At 38.9% G+C, this 18058-nt stretch overlaps 1 protein-coding gene across 5 annotated transcripts in view; it reads left to right on the top strand.

Moving 5' to 3' along the window:
- Nucleotides 1-18058, top strand: part of FBXL2 (F-box and leucine rich repeat protein 2) — a 68723-nt gene that overhangs the window by 42532 nt on the left and 8133 nt on the right. Inside the window, exons 4-11 of one of the 5 annotated variants that reach the window (XM_076330974.1) lie at nt 1828-1902; nt 5464-5558; nt 8717-8785; nt 8872-8967; nt 9282-9408; nt 9604-9678; nt 12973-13103; nt 17170-17230. In XM_076330974.1, coding sequence (XP_076187089.1) covers nt 1828-1902; nt 5464-5558; nt 8717-8785; nt 8872-8967; nt 9282-9408; nt 9604-9678; nt 12973-13103; nt 17170-17230 — 729 coding nt within the window. Of the gene's footprint in view, nt 1-1827; nt 1903-5463; nt 5559-8407; nt 8635-8697; nt 8786-8852; nt 8968-9281; nt 9409-9603; nt 9679-12972; nt 13104-17169; nt 17231-18058 lie in introns of those variants that run through there. The other 4 variants (XM_076330978.1, XM_076330975.1, XM_076330977.1 and 1 more) reach the window with 4 other exon arrangements.

The following is an 18058-nucleotide window of genomic DNA, read 5'->3' as shown; positions in this document are numbered from 1 at the left end:
AGGACTTTTCAAGGCCCGGGATAATGTTCCAGGCGGTGGCATGGGGCACGGGATATGTTTCCAACCATCCGGTGGTTGCCTCCACCATTGTGAGCACATGGTGCTTGCGTTGGGGGGTTTGTGGGAGTGTGACATAATCAATCTGCCAGGCCTCCCCATATTTGTATTTCAGCTGTCATCCTCCATACCAGAGAGGCTTTAACCACTTTGCTTGCTTGATTGCAGTGTGTGTTTCATGTTCATGGATAACCTGTGCAATAGTGTCCATGGTCATAGTATTTGTTGCTCACTTCTTGTAAATGCAAATCAAAACTCCCTTTAAGATTGGAAGTAAAGTCAGCCCTTCTACCCTGTCTGGGAAACTGCTCACTAGAAACTGAAGCAGCTATTTTCCTGGAAGAACCCCCTTTTGTGATTGTTTTTTCTTGAACTCATGTACCCGTTCCTCTAGGGTCGAGGTTGGAGTAGCCACAGTGCCTGTTGCGGGGGTAGATCTGTGAGTGGTATTCTTAAATAGTTGTTTAACCTTAAACAAGACCTGAACCACATTCAGGAGACATAGCAATAGGAACATGCTGGTTTAAATATCCCAAGGATATTCAAAATTCTCAAGAGCTGTTGTAACTAGCCTGAAGGAGAAAGGGAAGGTGAAGGAGCGGGGGAAAGTGTCCCCCCGCGTGTCCCCCATAGATTGGTCTCCTGAGGAGAAAAGGTAAAGAGTGTAATTATTAATAGTTTCCGAAAGGTGGCTCCCGAGGCATGGAGGTGATGGCAATGCCGAGTACAAATACCAGATTAATCTCACGACCAATAATTTTATGATATCGTAAACCAGTGTTACACAGTGCAGCAAAGTGATATCCTTGATCCAGCTCCCAGAGGTGATAAAACAGCACAACAGGAACATACACAGCAAGTAAGGTGTTACAGAACACAACTCTGAGAGCAAGCACGGTGACTCTGAGAGTAAATAAATCAACATTGTGACCAGCAACTATTAAACCAATATAATGAATGTTTATAACAAATTGGCCTCAACACGCTCTGGTCAGATCTGTCATTATCTCAACCATTCGTGCCCCATGTTGTGTGCCAAAAGGACTGTTGTGGTTTATCCCGGCAGGCAGCTAAACACCAGGCAGCCGTTTGCTCACTCCCTCCCCCCTGCAGTGGGATGAGGGAGAGAATCAGGAAAAAAAAAGTAAAATTCGTGGGTTGAGATAAAGACAGTTTAATAGGACAGAAAAGGAAGGGAAAATAACAATGATAAAAGAATGTACAAAATAAGTGATGCACAATGCAATTGCTCACCACCTGCCGACCGATGCCCAGCCAGTTCCTGAGCAGCGGTCGCCACCCCCGCCCAACTCCCCCCAGTTTATGTACTGAGCATGACGTCACATGGTATGGAATGTCCCTTTGGCCAGTTGGGGTCAGCTGTCCTGGCTGTGCCCCCTCCCAGCTTCTCGCTGGCAGGACATGAGAAGCTGAAACGTCCTTGCCTGGTGTAAGCACTGCTTAGCAACAACTAAAACATCGGTGTGTTATCAACATTATTCTCATCCTAAATCCAAAACACAGCACTGTACCAGCTACTAGGAAGAAAATTAACTCTATCCCAGCCGAGACCAGGACACACAAATTCTATGTTTTTAACTAGTTGATATTGTATGACTACTAATAACTACAATTATATTTCTTTTTTAAAAATGCTACCTGAAATTGTATATTTTGTTATATTTGAGTTTGTTATATTTGAATTGCTGAGCAGCAAATGAAGGAAGCAGGCATTGGAGGTAATAAATCAACTGTATTTGTTTTCTGTAGGCATGGAATGTTTTAGCTCTGGATGGAAGCAATTGGCAAAGAATAGACCTCTTTAACTTTCAAACGGATATAGAGGTTAGTGTCTTTGGGTTTTTTTCATTCCTATGGTGATGTTTAAGAGCATAGCCCATTTTGAGTATCCCATAGACTGTGCTTGCGTTACATGTTTTAAAGGCTAAAGTTCGAGATAATAATACTGTGAAGGAGCGAATAGATAAAGAACTCTGTTTGACTTCTTTTTTACACTGGATGAGTATTTCAATTTTGGTTGCCAGCTATGTATCAGATAATTTGCATGTATCATATGCATGCTGGGCTCTAGAAATTCAAAGCTGCTCATTTCCAGAAAGTAAAGGTATAAATGGTGCCTCTGGGTGGAGTGAGATCCTCCAAATCACTTTCACGATCTAGAGGATAATTTTGTTGGTGGTCCCGAGTCTCTTTGTGAGGGTGCCATCTAGTGCTGAAAGCTCTCTGGACACTTGGCTATAGGACTTGGAGATTGAAACAATAAAATGCTGAACAACTTTTCTTACTGCTGACTTGCCTAGATATGTTTGGTGTGTATCTGATTACCATTTTATGAACATTTGTTTCATAAGGTTTGAACCTTGCCTGAAATGTAGGTACATGTGGATTAAAGTCCTTTTCAGCATATAATGAAAGGATTAGGGCAGTCTTGTCTTCCATAAGAAAAACATGTCTGCATTAATGCTATCATAGATGTGCGTAATAAAATAAAATATGACATCTGAAAATGAAGACAAAAATCCATGGGGAAATACAGTTCCTTAATTGAATCTGAACTGGTTTATTATTTGTTGTTTGATGATACAAATTAAATTTAGAATACAATAATGAATTTGCTTTTGGATTTTATGTTTTAGCTTCTTAGTTGCATGAATAAAATCCAGATGGGTTTCATTTGGTATATTTTGCTAACCGTGGTTCAAACTGTTCCTAAAGCTTTACAGTAATATATAGGGTAAATTTTTTTCACCACTTTTTTAGAATTTTATTGCCAACTCCTCTGCTATACTGATGTTAAATATGAGGACCTTAGAGAGGTAGGAGAAAGATTTTGGCATCTGCCTCTATCTAAATGTGTCTAAGAAGACTTGGAGCTTTAATGTAATCTTTTCAGTTGCTTTAAAAAAGCTTGTGTTTCTCATTTGCTAAGAAATAATAAAGAAAACCCTCCAGGTCTGTGGTCCTTATGTTGGTTAGCCTTTTCTGTATCTGAAACCTTTCTGCTATTTAGAAACACAGTATTGCATTTTTATGTTTTTGTTATGTTTGTCTTACATTGTACCTGGTGGTGTTGCCCTTTGAGAGACAGTCTTACATTGTACCTGGTGGTGTTGCCCTTTGAGAGACACTATGTTTGTAGCATGGGATTCAGGAGAAGGAATGAAATTAAGTTATGATCCTCTTTTGCTATAAGAAGCTATTGTGGTTTGGAGCAATTCAGTTGCTGCAGTATATTATATTTAAGTACATTTGTAATATAAACCCCTTAAATTATTCATAAGAGTATGTTAAACCAGCAACTATTACATAAAGTAGTTTTGAATGAGATACACCTTCACATTCGGTGTCTAAGAACTCTGTTTTTTCTTCAGCTGTTTTAGTAAAATATCTTTTTTGCCTATATATTTAGGACAGGTAAAAGCTGCTAATTGTATTTGGCAACTTTTTGCTCAGTTGGATGTTGTCCTGTTTGGTGGTGTTTCACATAGTCTCAGATCAAGTACTGCTTGATGCTATCAAATAATGAAAAATTAGGTTTTGTTGTGAAATTTTCCGTATTTAAGACCTCATGTGGTAGAGAATAAAGTGAGGGGGGAAGAAAAACTGTAAAGAAAAAATGTTTCTTTTCTATCACAAAGATGTGTGAAGATCTTCTTGAAGTTAAATGTGCCTTAGGATTTCTTGGTATGTGGAACCAAATGTAAGCTGGGGTAATTTGAAGAACTAGTTTTTTGAGTGACATTGAATTATTCAAACAGCTAAACACATTTGAATGCACTGAAGTTGTCTTTTTGAGTATGCCATTTGTTGGGGTTTTTTACATGGTTAAAGAAATAAATGGGTTTGGGAAAACTTATCTCATTATTTGTTTCTATTTTCTTTGAATAATGCACTAGGCTTTGGCTTTTTTCTGCAGTGTAGATTGAACTTGCATTATACGTTATTCATTGAAGACTTTATTCTTACAGTAAAGGTATTTGGCCTCTACTGAGAAATAATTCTGACTAATCGGAAAGCTTTAAAAAATACATCATTTTGTTTGTACAATGATTTTCACTTGTTTGTTTTGGTGTAAATTCTTCTGAGAGATAAGATGAACAGTGTTACTTATGGACTAAGAAACAAGCTCTGATACGAAAATATTTTCACAAAGTGCTAGCCAGGACTTTGGTATTAGAGGTGAACAACAAAATGTAAGAAACATTTTACTGTTTCAGTAAAATTGTTACCATCTCGTATCGGGAGGGGGGAAAAAAAAATCCACTGACCTGTAATTTTATAAGTATTCCCTCTTTAAAGAGAGAGAGAGAGAGAGAGAGAGAAGAAAATGTGCTGTTGGGTATTAGTCCTGTTTGTTAAATGATCAATGTTGATTTCTTTTACCTTACCTCCCTAAAATTAGACACAGTGTGATGTTTAGTCAGTTTTTGCAGTGGCCACCTGCTTTTTGCTATCTTACCTTGTTTTTCCTACAAAAAAAAAAAAAAAAAGAAGGGGGAGGGAAGGTATATTTTTATTGTAGTTTAAATAACTTTTCCATAATGCTACTTTCAGATTGAACATTAGAAGTATTGTGCTATTCCGCTTACTCCTAATGTATAGCAAACTGCGCTTTCAGGATGTAAATTTTGCTACAAAGCATTTTGTAGCAAATGTGGGGTCAAGTAGGAAGTTTTGTTTGTAAACTGTGCTTCAGCTTTTGCCAAATAATGAGGCATAAAGTCTGTAAGCTTCACAGTGTGAGAAGGTCTTTGGCATTCCCAAGTGTTAGGCACAGACACCCAAATATATATGACATTGAAGACTGGCAGGTGGGCTCGGGCAAATCTTCTGGAGGCAACTGAAGTGGCTGCTCCCACCAAGGCGTTCAGCACCTTTCAGTTGCGAAGGTAACCATCCCTACAGCAGGGACTGTAAAACGGGACATAGCAGAGGCTGTCGTTCAGAGTGACGTACTAGCTTAGGCATGTCTTTGTGGACAATTTAAACTTACATGCTGTAGTAGTAACGGTGATCCTTAAGGAACGGGCATGCCTCCCATTCCGCCTTTGGGGCAGTTCTTCAGGTTCCCTACACATCTGACAAAACTTGAAGATCATTTTAGCAGTCTTAATGGGTAGGTTTTGCTGAGATGAAAAATTGAGCCATGTGTGATAGACTGGAAAAAAGGAAGGGGAAACTAAACATTGAATTGAATAGCACTTCAATGTGAGTGGAGATTCTCAACAGGTAACTGTTTTTTCTTAAAGTAACAAAAGAAATTCAAAGAGGTGTAGTTCTGGTGGGGTACAGCTGGGGCTGGTCTTCACTCCTGGCATTTTTAATTTGGTTAGAATGTTATGTCAGAATAAAACTCAACAAAATCTTCCTTTTATTTGGTTTAAGGGTCGTGTTGTGGAAAATATATCGAAAAGGTGTGGTGGGTTCCTGAGACAACTTAGTCTGAGAGGATGTCTTGGTGTTGGAGACTCCTCTTTAAAGTAAGTAAAGTCCTAGATTGAGACATCACTTATTTCCTAACGTCCGGACCAAAAGCAATTATTGTTACATTTGTTTGGATTTCTAAGTACTGACTAATGATCAAAATGGGATACTTAAATAAGTGCTAAGTACCTTAATAATGACTAAATGAGATGGCAGTTTGAGATCAAAGTATAGCTACTGTTATCTTCTGGAAATGAACTAAGAAATAAGAACTGTGCTTTTCAGAAATGTGTCTTTTTCTTTCATTAGTATTATGTTGATATCTCTCAATTTTCAAGCAGTTAAAATGTTTTCAGACCTGTACTCTGGCATCCTACAATATTAATTTCATCAAGATTAGTAGTCAGTCAGTTTATAGTTTATCTTCTAGCCTGGACAAGAGGTGACCCTAGCAATGGGAGGAAGAATAAAGACTGATATGATTGAGTGCCTACAAAATCAGGAAAGGCCTGAGATTCTCTTCTTGCTCTAATGCAAGAACAGGCAGGCAACAGGAACATCTCGTGAGTCTCTGAATAGAGACAGTGGCCCTTCTTTACACAGTATATAAATTGAACTGTGCAATTTGTTCCCAGAAGATCGTTTGAATCCATATAAGCTTTTTCTATATGCAAACTGTTTAGCCAGATTCCTCTGTGGATATTTCTCTGAGTATTTAAACCCAAAAATCCTACCTGCAGCTGCAGGGTCCCTAAGCTACAAGTACTTCAGGGCTCAAAGAATATTTGGAGGAAGCCTCGGGGTATGGCTTTTTGCAGTTATGCTTTCCTCTGCTGTCACAGGAGACTGGGCTGGATGGCATTCAGTCTGACGTAGTATGGCCATTCTTAGGTGGAAAATATAAGCACAAAGATTTTTGTTAAGCAGTGGGCATTAAGTTAGTGTCTTGTGACCTTTAGCTCTTTCTAAAATTTTGTAAGTCTAATTCACTGATTTTTGTCTCTAGAGTAAATTCATCCAGCAACTAGTTAAGCAATACATTGCTTTAGTAACCCAAATAGGCATCCGAGCTTCAGACCCGAAGATTTCCCCAAAGCTTTCCTTGCCTCTAGGACATCTCCCTACTGCTCCCTGGTGTGTCGCCACCTTCAGGCAGTCTTTTCCTTAGGGGGAAATGCGTATTATTACCATATCCCAGATTACTGGCAACTGCTGTCAAAAAAGAGGTAGCCCCAACCAGAGTTAACTTTCTGCAGTGCTCCTCCAAGTTCCCAGAGCATTCACGCTGACAGTCCCTGTGTCCTCAGTAGGGAAGGAGGCGATAGCAGAAGTGGAGGAGAGGGAGAAGGCAGTCTCAGAGAGAGGTAGCAACTAGCTTTGGGAGGAGGTAGCGGGGAAGGCGATGGGAAGGGTAGAGGGAAGGGAAGAAAGAGTCAGGACAGTAGGTAACAGTTTTCCCTCCAGTAACTCCATTTTCACATTTGGTTTAGGCTCCCAACTGTGCTTTTCAGGACACTGAGGCTAGGGGACTGCAGTGAGGGTTGTGAATAGGACCAAAAATCGTAAGTGGGTTCAGGTATTAGTGGCACGTGAGAAGAGGGGGAGGGCTGGAGATGGGATATTTTTAAATAATTATATATTTAGTAAATAGGTACTTAGAATAAGTATACAGCAGTTCAGTGTGTAGCATGTGTACATTGTAAGGATGATGTCATGCTAGCAGGTAACAGGACAGGCTTAACTGAGAGGGGCTACCAGCGTGTTACCAGTATTCACACGTGCATCCGTAACAACTAACTGGTGCAGATGGTGGTGACTAAGACACTTCAGGAAAGAAGATGGTTCACCTCTGAAATATAAGCAGGTTATATTGAAATTACCAAATGAATGATAAATGCATGAGCTTTAAGATTTTCAAAACATTAGCATGAGAAAGGTGGCATTAATTTTCAGATACTTGTTCTGAAAGTGACTTTTCCTATCAGGCTTTTTGTGTTGAGTTGTTTTCAGATCCATTAGTTTTGTGGATGATACTAATTTCTCTATTTATCCTTCTTCTACCTCAACTTTTGTTTAAAAATAGCCAATTATCGAAGTAGGTATTGGCTATGTAAGTACTGAATGTGGCAGCTCTGTCAGGACATGCCCCATGCTTGAATCTCAGAGGCAAAGTTTGCTGTTCCTGCAAGTTATTACAGAGTGTAACGTCTTTCCAAGTGATTTGAAGAGTGTCTCGATTGTAAATCTCCCTCCAGTACATGAATTTTGGAATAGCTGTTTTGAGAATTCAAGTGGAAACTCTCACCGGTATAACTGCTTGCTGGGTTTTTTTCCATTGTTTTCAATCCACACTGGAGAGCCAGGAAGTTGTTACCAGCTGAGTGTGTAGTCGGATCTGTTAACCACGGCAAGCCTCCAGACAAAACTGGTTTTGTGTGTTTCCTCCACCCTTGCCAATAAAATCCATGCAGTTGGAGGAAACATGGGCATAAAAACAGTGTTCTGAAATGCAACACAGCTGTAAATATTACTCTGCAGAGATGAAAAGAAAGTTTATGTATTTCTTCTGGGTAATTAGTATAATGATACATACAGGCTTTTAGCAGTATAATAGCTCCAGTCATCCTTAGAGTTCATACGCAGTAGTGCACACAGATGCGTTTTAATTTTTAAACTCATAAATAACTAATTTGCAACCCACAGGGCTTTCCATTAGTAGTCCGATAGGCTTAGGTCCCACTTCTGTATTGTGCAAGGTACGTTCCTTTTCGTTTGATGTGGGAGCGAGCTCCCTAATAAGACCTACAAAGGCTTCAGTAATGAGATGTGCAAAAACTCTCCCCAGCAGCTTAATATTTAACTGATGTGATATTTAAACCTCTCTGTTCATGCCCTTGACGTTTTTAGTTAGGGCATTTGAAGCAAGTCAGTTCTGGCTTACATATGACAGAAATAAACACCTTGCTCAAGTAGTATTTGAGAGAGGAAAAACACTTGGTTTCAGGAGTTACCCAAGACAGAAACTTGCAATAGCAAAAGGAAAAAGCAACCACTGAGACAGATGTATTTGAGATGTACTTTGTAATCACTCTGTGGCTTGAAGATTAAGCTTTTTGACTGAGGTGGAAGGAGGTAGGGGACAGAGCGCACTCTAGTGACTGTATTACAACTTGTGACATTATATTAATTCTCCAGCTTTTTGTTGCTGTTTTAGGACCTTTGCACAGAACTGTAGAAATATCGAACACTTAAATCTAAATGGGTGCACAAAAATCACTGACAGGTAAGTCAAAGGGTTTTTTTGTTTGATGGGAAAATTCGGAAAAAGAAGTAGCTGAAGGTATTTTTAGTGTGTCTGCTGTTTTGCAGCACGTGTTACAGTCTTAGCAGATTCTGTTCCAAGCTGAAACATCTGGATCTGACATCTTGCGTAGCCATCACAAACAGCTCTCTGAAAGGCTTAAGGTAAGAAGATTCAGTGTTTTGTGTTAAAGAAAAGTGTTTAAAGAGCGGTTCAACATTTAATAAAGTTAAAAAAATCAGTGCTGAACCTTAATACTGTGTATCAGCACTGACTGTATCCTGTATCTAGCACTTCTTGGGTGTAGACTATGACGTTTGTGTGTGGTCTTTTCTTGTGACTTTTCTGTGAAGGCCTGGCACAGTCCACTGGCTATTATTAATTTCTAACAGTGTGTTTAATTTGCGTTTCCCATTGTTATGACTATTTGAAGGCTGGATTTAACTTTTTTTTTTTTTTTTTTTTTTAATTCTCCCAGTGAGGGTTGCAGAAATCTGGAACATTTGAATCTTTCCTGGTGTGATCAGGTTACGAAGGATGGTATTGAAGCACTGGTGAAAGGGTGTAGTGGACTAAAAGCTCTATTTCTTAGAGGTTGCACACAGGTACATAACTGCTTGGGTGATCCTTTAGGAATAAAATTTTATTTTGGGTTTTTGAAATCTCCATGAATTAAAAAATACCTTTTTTGTTATTGTCTTTTGTTCAATATTACAAGATGTGTACATTCTTTGGGCTGCTTTGCTGTGCTTTTAATTTCTTGTTTCTTTTCCTATGTCTGATTTAATTGCTAAATACAGTTAGAAGATGAAGCATTGAAACACATTCAAAATCACTGTCATGAACTTGTAATCCTGAATTTGCAATCCTGTACAGTAAGTATTTGAAGCTTCAAAAGTTACATTCTCTAAGAATCATAAACCATTTTTGAATGCTAGTGAATTGATCTGCTACATGCTTAAATAATTCAAATAATACATCTCTGCAGTTTACAGAATCTTGGGTGGAATAGAGGTCTTAAGTGAGCTGGCTGTTTCTACAGCTGAGTGTGGATTTGGAGCGTTGGGTTATTTTTTTTTTCCCCTCATTGCATCTTTTAACTGTAGCAAGCTCTAGGGTAAAAATTAACTGCATTCATTCAAATCTCATGAACTGTGTATGCGCTAAACCATGCAGTTTTACAGATGTAGTTCTTGTTCTCCCATCCGTTAAGGTCAAACATTTTGGTCTATTCATAACTTTAAGGTTTCTAATTGAGCAGAAACAATATTCTGGCCTACATAATTGAGAGTAAAATGTAATGGCATCATAACTGAAGATGAATCAGAACCATCTAGGTAGCAGGAGAAGGGCATGCTTTTTCAACAGTAATGGAAGAACACATTCATTTGTAATGAAATGACTGGGAATCATTCATGTACTTTTAATTCTACGTAGAGAGTACACAAAAATTAGACTTGCTGTTCTTTTATATTTGCTTTTTTGTTGTTTCTGATGTGACTTTTTAGGAATGGGAAAGATCTCCTTTTAGATTTTTAAATCTATTTAAGTCATTCTTTGTCTGTAAATAAGACTTAGAAAATATTGACATAAATAAGAATTTCAGTGTTTCAGTCATGCAAATTTAAATAATGAAGTTAGATTATTTTTTTTGCTTTTGGAAAGTTTTCTACAGTTTTATTGCTAGAAGGTATCATAAAATCTGCTTGGGCTAAAACTTTCAAATCTGTTTTACATATTATTCCTGAATGAATGTGGTATGGGATCATTTTTTATTAAGATTGGATGAAAATTTTTGAACCTAATAGATTTCTTTAAAGTGTTGAACATTTTGGAGTGTTGGGGATTATTAAAAGTTACATTAAAAAATTGCAGAAATTAAGAACAATATGAAGACAAAGCTTGAGCTTCCATGAGCCAGATGTTTAGCGAAAGAGAGTTTTCAGATTTTTCAATCTGAATTTAGGTGCCCACTGAAGTTGGGCACCTAAAGATAAGGGGAATGAAAGGAAGTTCCTTTTTTTGGTCAGAACCACACTTTAATAAATAATGTCAGTACATAATTTCCTCCCCTTTCGCTCTTCCTTTTGCTGTCCTCCTCCTCCAAAGTTGTTCTTCTGTTGTGTTTTACCTGAGCCTAATGAGATATATCAAGGCCAGCCTTTTCTGATTGTTTTTGTGGAAGGCTCTCAAGAGGTCTGCTGATAATCAGTTATGATCTCTCTCGCTTAAAGGGGCATTGGCATAGAAGTGTACCAGTTTTCCCGTGGCCAGTATGTTTATTGTCACGTAGATATGAAGTACCAACAAAAAAATCCTCATGAGTGAAAGTATTTTTCCCTTTGAATTTTTTGAGTTGATAGTCTGTGTGTCCTACCTAGTTATGTGTGCTTTAAAGCTTTATTTCACTGGAGATGTGTCCTGCTTGCTATGGCTTAGAAGTGTGCTTCCAGAAGCAGCCAGGCTTTTTATGACCTTTATGGGCTAGCACTGATTTTTACACAGCAGGTCTCTTTGTGCTTTTTATGATCCACACTTTAATTCTGGTGGCTCTGTTTTATGGGCCTTGTAAAATGCCTGGCCAGCTCCAGCAGCTATGGAATGAACTGATACTAGCTCTGGAAACTGCACATCTGAAGGGTACCATCTTTAGAGTGTAGAAACCGGGGACTTGCAGGCATTTTCTGAGCACTTTTGTTTCCTGAGAGGGATGTAGGAATTGAAATCACAAGCGGTTTCAGAATGGAAAATTTTCATATGTAACTTGAAGGTTTTCTCCATCTCCAGCAGCAGCATAAAATTTACGTATTCCTTACCTCCAAAATAGTTCCTTTTCCCAATAATAGTGTCATGAGTATCTCTCAAAGGGAGCAAAACAGTTCCAGAAAACATCATCTTATCTGTAAATGATGCATATCCTTCTGGATCCACAAAAAAAGACGACGTCTGGAATAATTTTTATTTTACAAGACGATTTGCAAATTTAAACTACTGATATTAAAAAGTGCTGGGTTGGGGGAGGGGGCATAAGGTGATCTCCCTTTGTGCTGAGCTACTGCTATTTTTCATCCTGTTTCCATCTATGAAAGGTAATGTTTGTGGTAATAGACTCAGAAATATGCTATAGTAGTATTAGCATACCTAGATGAGTGGCTTATAAAAGGAAAGTGTATTTTGAATTGAAAATACAGTAGAGGTCGTTGTTATCATTGGAAGAGTAATGTTAGGCCAGCAAATAAAAAAAACCTGTTTCGCCGTGAAGGATTAGTCATTCAGCAGAAAAATTAAATTCTTGGAGTTAGGAGTGGGAGGAGGAGAGAATATTTTTTCCAGAATAGAAGACCTGTAAACAAAATATTTGCACACACCCAATAACCTAGTTCCTGTTGCTATTTTGGTGCAGCTGCATTGGGCCTGTTTCTTATAGTTCCTGTTTCAGAGAGAAAACTTTTTGATTCGTATTCCAAATTTAGAGTTACTTTTTTCAGAATATCTAGTACAAAACAATTTTGAGAAATGAAGAACCCTCTTTTGAGTTAAAACTTTCAGCTCTAGAGACAACTGCATAGGGTAGGGCAAACCTGGCTTTTACATTTGTCTTCTGAAAAGAACGGATTATATGTAACTGTTAACCTGTAACTCTTGCTTTGAAAATTATCTGGAGGTGAAGGAGTTTTACCCTTGGGTTCTACTGCTCCAGTGCAAAATAGGTACTTAGCGCTCCTGCTGTTGAGCTTTAAGCTCTCTTTTGCACTGTTCCTGAACTTAAACAGTCACTGGAATGAAAGACCTGAACTCTAGAAACATACAAGCAGCAAGCTATTTCACACACAGACAACTATAATTAAAAAAAAAAAAGTGAAAATTATAAAGCAAAAGCAAAGTGAAAGAGGAAGACGACCACAAACAACTCTCCCTCTGTGCTTCTGACTGCCTTTGAGCAGTACTCGAGATCTGTGGAAAAATGCATAGATAAGCAGGAATTGTGTGTGTTTATTATCTTCAGTGTTATCAATGAACATGGTTTCACGATGGTATTTTTTGGTTGAAGATCCACAGGTTGCCATGGTTATATACAATGTGACCCTAAGTTTAGTAATATGACTTGATTTTTGTTCTTAGCTGATTACTTGATAACGAAGTAACTTCAACTTTCTTCTGTGTTGCAGCAAATTTCAGATGAAGGCATTGTAAAAATCTGTAGAGGATGTCATCGACTTCAGTCGCTCTGTGTTTCAGGCTGTAGCAACCTTACAGATGCTTCTCTCACAGCACTTGGTCTAAACTGTCCAAGGCTGAAGTAAGTATGTCATGAGCGTGTCATGAGTATGTCATGTTGTTACTGGCCTGATCTAAGAAATTCACTTCTGAAGATAATCAGCTTATATCCACAGGTTTGATTTAGCTTTGTGTTGTTTGTGTTACCTTTGCAATCGAAACAGTAAGTTAGAAGTACCAGCTGAATATAAACTTGAGGGCTGGTCCTCTGTAGTTAGCATATGAATGTGGTCCACTGTATGTTGGAAAAAACAAGAATTAATATATAACAAATAAAACATGTTGAACCTAGCAGTTCAATTCTGTGCTTCTAGCTAAATATTTTAGGTACTAACTACAAGCCAGAAGAAAAGAAGATATAAAGCCTGTTATTTTTTTAGAAGGTAAAAATATCTGTAGTTGTGTTGTGTCTTGTGATGTTTGTACTCTGATGTGGTTCTATGCAGTCGTTTGTCTCGCAAAAAAATAGCTAAATCATACCTGATTATTATGTTTACAGATTTTATTATAAATGTATTTTTAATGTGCTCTGCAGTACATCCTGGCATTCTTAAACTCTGACATGGAGTGTGCTAATGTCTCTGCAAGCACCGAGGACTGATATTTATGGGATACGTTTTGAGTAATAGGGGCTCATCAGTTAAAAATAATATAAACTTTTACATTGATGTAATTTGTGCTAACATATGTTATGTCGGTATTCTCAGAAGCGGGGACAGCTTCAGCTTTCATAATGAAGCTCAGTCATGCAGCAGCTCTCTGGTTGTAGGGACATAATACTTCTTGTGAGGTCTTATTTTAATGTAAATGAAAAAAAAAAGATTTTTGGATGACACGAAATTGCCATTTATGACAGGATGTGCAGGAGCCGCAACTTGTTATACTTCAATCACGGATAAATGGAGGAAAGTAGATCGTAAAAATTAGGGGGAGCTACATTCAAATGCCAGTGTGCAGTATGCTGACACGCAGTGTTTCTTTAGCTGGTTGAGTGAAAAAGAGCTTTTGTTACTGTAGAAGACCTGTCCTTAAGACAATTCCAGAGTGACAGTCCCCTTCATGTAACGGTTCATACTTAGAAGAGCTTACGTGTGCCCATGTTTGGGGCTGAAGAGTCTTCTGACACACTTAATTGTGTTCCTTAGAAAGCTGTGCTGTTATTACTGGTCTTTTTCCACCATTTCTCTCATTCTCTCAATTCACAGCTCAGATTGGAAATAAAAGGAGGTCTAAAGTGCTATTAGTTGTGCACTTCTTTCCAAGGGTAGTACAGCTGTAGCAGGAATTGTTTTGACTTTGGTAGGTAAACTGTTAGCCCCTGTCTGTGCCACGAGGGGGAAGGCGTCTGCCGTTCTTCTCCTTTAATGAGGAGCAGTATAAGGACAAAAATGACCCTTTGCAGTGATCACTGTAGAGGATTGCGTGGTGGAAAGACAGATGATGCAGCTGGTTACAGTTAAACTTTTGGGATCATGTATGGAAAGTACTTGATAAAAGTTATGTTGGAAATCAAAGGGAAATGTAATTCCACGCTTGTTCATACCTTCTGAATATTTTGGTGTTGAGTATGAAAGAAAACTCTCCTGCCTCTGTTGGATGTGCTGGCCCTGTTAGGAAGCTTTTGAGTATTTTCTGTGCTGTGCTACTCTCACTTCACTTCAGGGTCTTGGATGTCCTACTCTGCTGCTTTCCATGATATTGCTGTGTTCTGCAGCTGTTACCACTCACAAATGACATCTTGAAAAAAAATCCTAAGCTTGGCCAACTCCCTTCAGCTGTTTTTTTTTCCCCCTACATCAAGATATAGCTGTGTCCTCATCCCTTTTTATATCTGCTCATATAAGTGCTTGATACCTTCTCTGTTTTTGTTTTTTAGCACTTTTTAGTGTTAAAATACTAGTAGGTGTTTTGGTGAGGCTTATCGAGAAAAGCACTCATGAACCATGGATGTCTTTGTCTAGGTGGGACTGTGAAAATTAGGATCATATTGCTTTTAATCCCACCAGTGTTGAGACCACCTGCTGCTAATTCAACAGGAGTAGGGAGGTGCTGTGTGCAGAGACACTCCAGGTGTGCCCAAAAGACATCTGTAGACAGTGAATGCAACTGTGAGGTCGGTCTCAGAGAACATTGCTTTATAAGAGTGGGGAATCTGCTCTGGGATGTCATTTTGCCTCATCAGCTCCTACGTTAGGTACTTTGTCACGAATCACTGGATGGGAAATAAATGTCAGCTGTATCTGGAAAAAAGAAGAGCCCTCTGTAATTAAGTACGATCACTAAAACAAAGCAAAAATTAGAACTTTGCTCATGTTCATGCTGACCAGTGCCTTCCCACCTGTTTTTCATACTGGGACCTGATTGATGCAGTGTGTGTATATATAGCTCACTCTCCCCATTCTGCTTTTCTGACTGACTGCACACCCAATTTCAGGAAAGCTAGAGCTTCCTTCTGGTTTCTTACTCCCCTGTTTCCATATTATTTTCAACCAGATGTGCAGTAAGTAGCATCCTCACTCTTTTGCACGCTGCGGATGTAATTCCCCCCCCCCCCTTTAAAGTCAGAAATGTAATGAGGTTAGGGATCCAATGGTTGCAAGTGTAGATGGAGTTGAAAGCAAGTAAATGACATAAGGGTAACATGTGACCTGAATAATTTTTTTTGTTGGTGTTGCTGGTGGTTTTTTTCCCTTTCCTATCCAGCATCCTAGGTAATTTTCAGAGTAGCTGAGAGTATTTTATGGTAGGTTGCTAACTGCCCTTGATGGAAGGGCACAAAGGGCACGAAGTTCCCAAATGTGAGTCCGGAAAGAAAATCCGGACTGTCCATTTGGAAAGCAGTACCTGTCTTGCCACCTCTCTGTTGGCTGCTCTTGAGTTTCCATCATACTTCTGAACCTCGTTGAAGACTAGCACTCTGGAAGTGGTTATCAAGGGTGTAGCCTGTGGGGCTGCTTACCTCTAAACTCAGCTGCGATCTTGCTTTTGGCTTGGAAAAGGTTGATCCAGCAAAGTTACAGTCAGAGCCCCACATCCCCTACTCTGGTGGGGTTGTATTTTTCTTGTGCACGCAGCATGGCATTTCCCTTTGCACTTTATCCATTGAGAGGGTGCTTTCTAATGACCTCCTAAACCAGTGGAAGGATCTAGATGCCTCTAAGTGTGTACCACAGCAAGAGGTTCTTTTGTCCATCTTGCCCTGCCTCCTCCCCCACCGACCCCAGTATAGAAGTAGTGTTTGCTGTGGTGAGTGGGTAAGTGGTGAGTGGGTAAGTGGCACTTTGTGCTTCTCATTGCACAGTGCTGTGATTTCCCCTTATTCATCTTGATACTTACTCCACCTGCAAAGTAAAAAGTGTTCATTGAAAAAGAAGAAAAAGAAAACGATGACAAAAAAGCAGTTACGGGATGGAGGCCTGTTCTATGTACTAGTGGTGCTGTTTGGGGCAGTTGACCTTTTTTTGTCAGTACTGCTTCCCAGTACCTCTCAAGAGTGTTAGGTTTATCTTTCCAAAACACTGTGTTATTTTCTTTAAGGTTGTGTTGGTGTAGTTTATTGTCTTTACTGCGGGCTTAGAGAATTTAAGCTCCTTGCTTTTCAGTAACTTGCTTCACTGTGCTTCATGCAGAGGCTCTGAGTGCATTTCTAGTAAGCAGTTTCTCAGTTTTGTGGCTTCCCAGCATCCTGTGTTTAGATAACAGGTTTTAGATGCGGGCTTCATCTGCATTTTCCTTAACTCAGGGTTTATTCTCCCATCTCTTTCCTTAGATAACACATGAGAAAACTTGAGCATTGTGCTGTCTCACTGAAAAAAGGTCAAAGGGCCTATAATTATGTATAATTTTTTTCCACTAAGTGTTGAGAAGATTTGAGGATTGAACTTAATGTGTTCTGTGACTATTAGAGTCTTCTGATAAGCTGGATCAAAAGTCTGCTTAGTGCTTTTTAATTGCAAATTACTGTGAAAAATAGGCTTATATGTACGTTTGCTATTGAGAGCTTTAAGTTGCAGAAGACAAATTTGTATCTCAAATGCATTTGCTTTTCTCTACGTTAACGTTTTCTTTAACATCTAAAACTTTTCCAGGATTTTGGAAGCTGCAAGGTGTTCACATCTTACAGATGCTGGTTTTACCCTTCTAGCACGGGTAAGGGTCGTTTCAGAAGGTTGGAGCTTGCCTTGTTTTCATTGCTGCTGAGCAGCCGTGAATTGATGTAGTCCTGCTGGGAAGGAATATGAGAAGAAGAAAAATAAAGTAGGAAGAACCCAGTGGAGGAGGGGACTAAAAAGTGATTTTATTTCTGGATTATACTTAGAGCTGCCACTTGATCTATTTTGCCATCTATCATTGCATTTTTCACTTCCCCCCCCCCCCTTTTTTTAGTATGTTTCAACTGGATTTATTATGCTTAACATAATTCTAAACTTGTGTTATGTATTCTAGCCAAATTTCCCCTATAAAGATGACACATACCCTTGTGATATTTACACCCCCAAAAATCACCATGTAATAGATTATTCTGAGCATACCTTTAAGTTACAAAAATACTTGCACTGTACATTATAAACTATAAGCACTTGTGCCCTGATTCATGCTGTAAGTATGTGAAGTAAGCATATAGATTGTATAAAATGCTTCAAGTTAGGCTTGTATGCTTGCTGGTTTAGGAAATCTGAACACAAAAATAATACTCTGTAAACAGGGTTCATTTACACTACTGATATTTAGTGTGAATGAAAGTTTTTTCTAGCCACAGTGGTTAAACCGAGTGATTTTTCTAATCATTCAGGACTACAGCCTTGGGCTTTCGGTAGTCACCTCAAGCCTGCTTCTGGGAGCTGCAAGTTAAACCATTTTTTCATATGCCTGTAAATAACAGGGTTTGGGGTTTGGGCTGAGCCCGTGGCACCATGTGATCTGCTGCGAAGTCACAAGGTTACATCATTTTCTTGAAATTAGTCATGATCAGTCATT

Source organism: Aptenodytes patagonicus, chromosome 2, assembly GCF_965638725.1.
Source record: "Aptenodytes patagonicus chromosome 2, bAptPat1.pri.cur, whole genome shotgun sequence".
NCBI classification, from domain to species: Eukaryota; Metazoa; Chordata; class Aves; order Sphenisciformes; family Spheniscidae; genus Aptenodytes; species Aptenodytes patagonicus.
The sequence above is the reverse complement of the archived record's forward strand: the minus strand, read 5'-3'. Positions and strand labels throughout refer to the sequence as shown.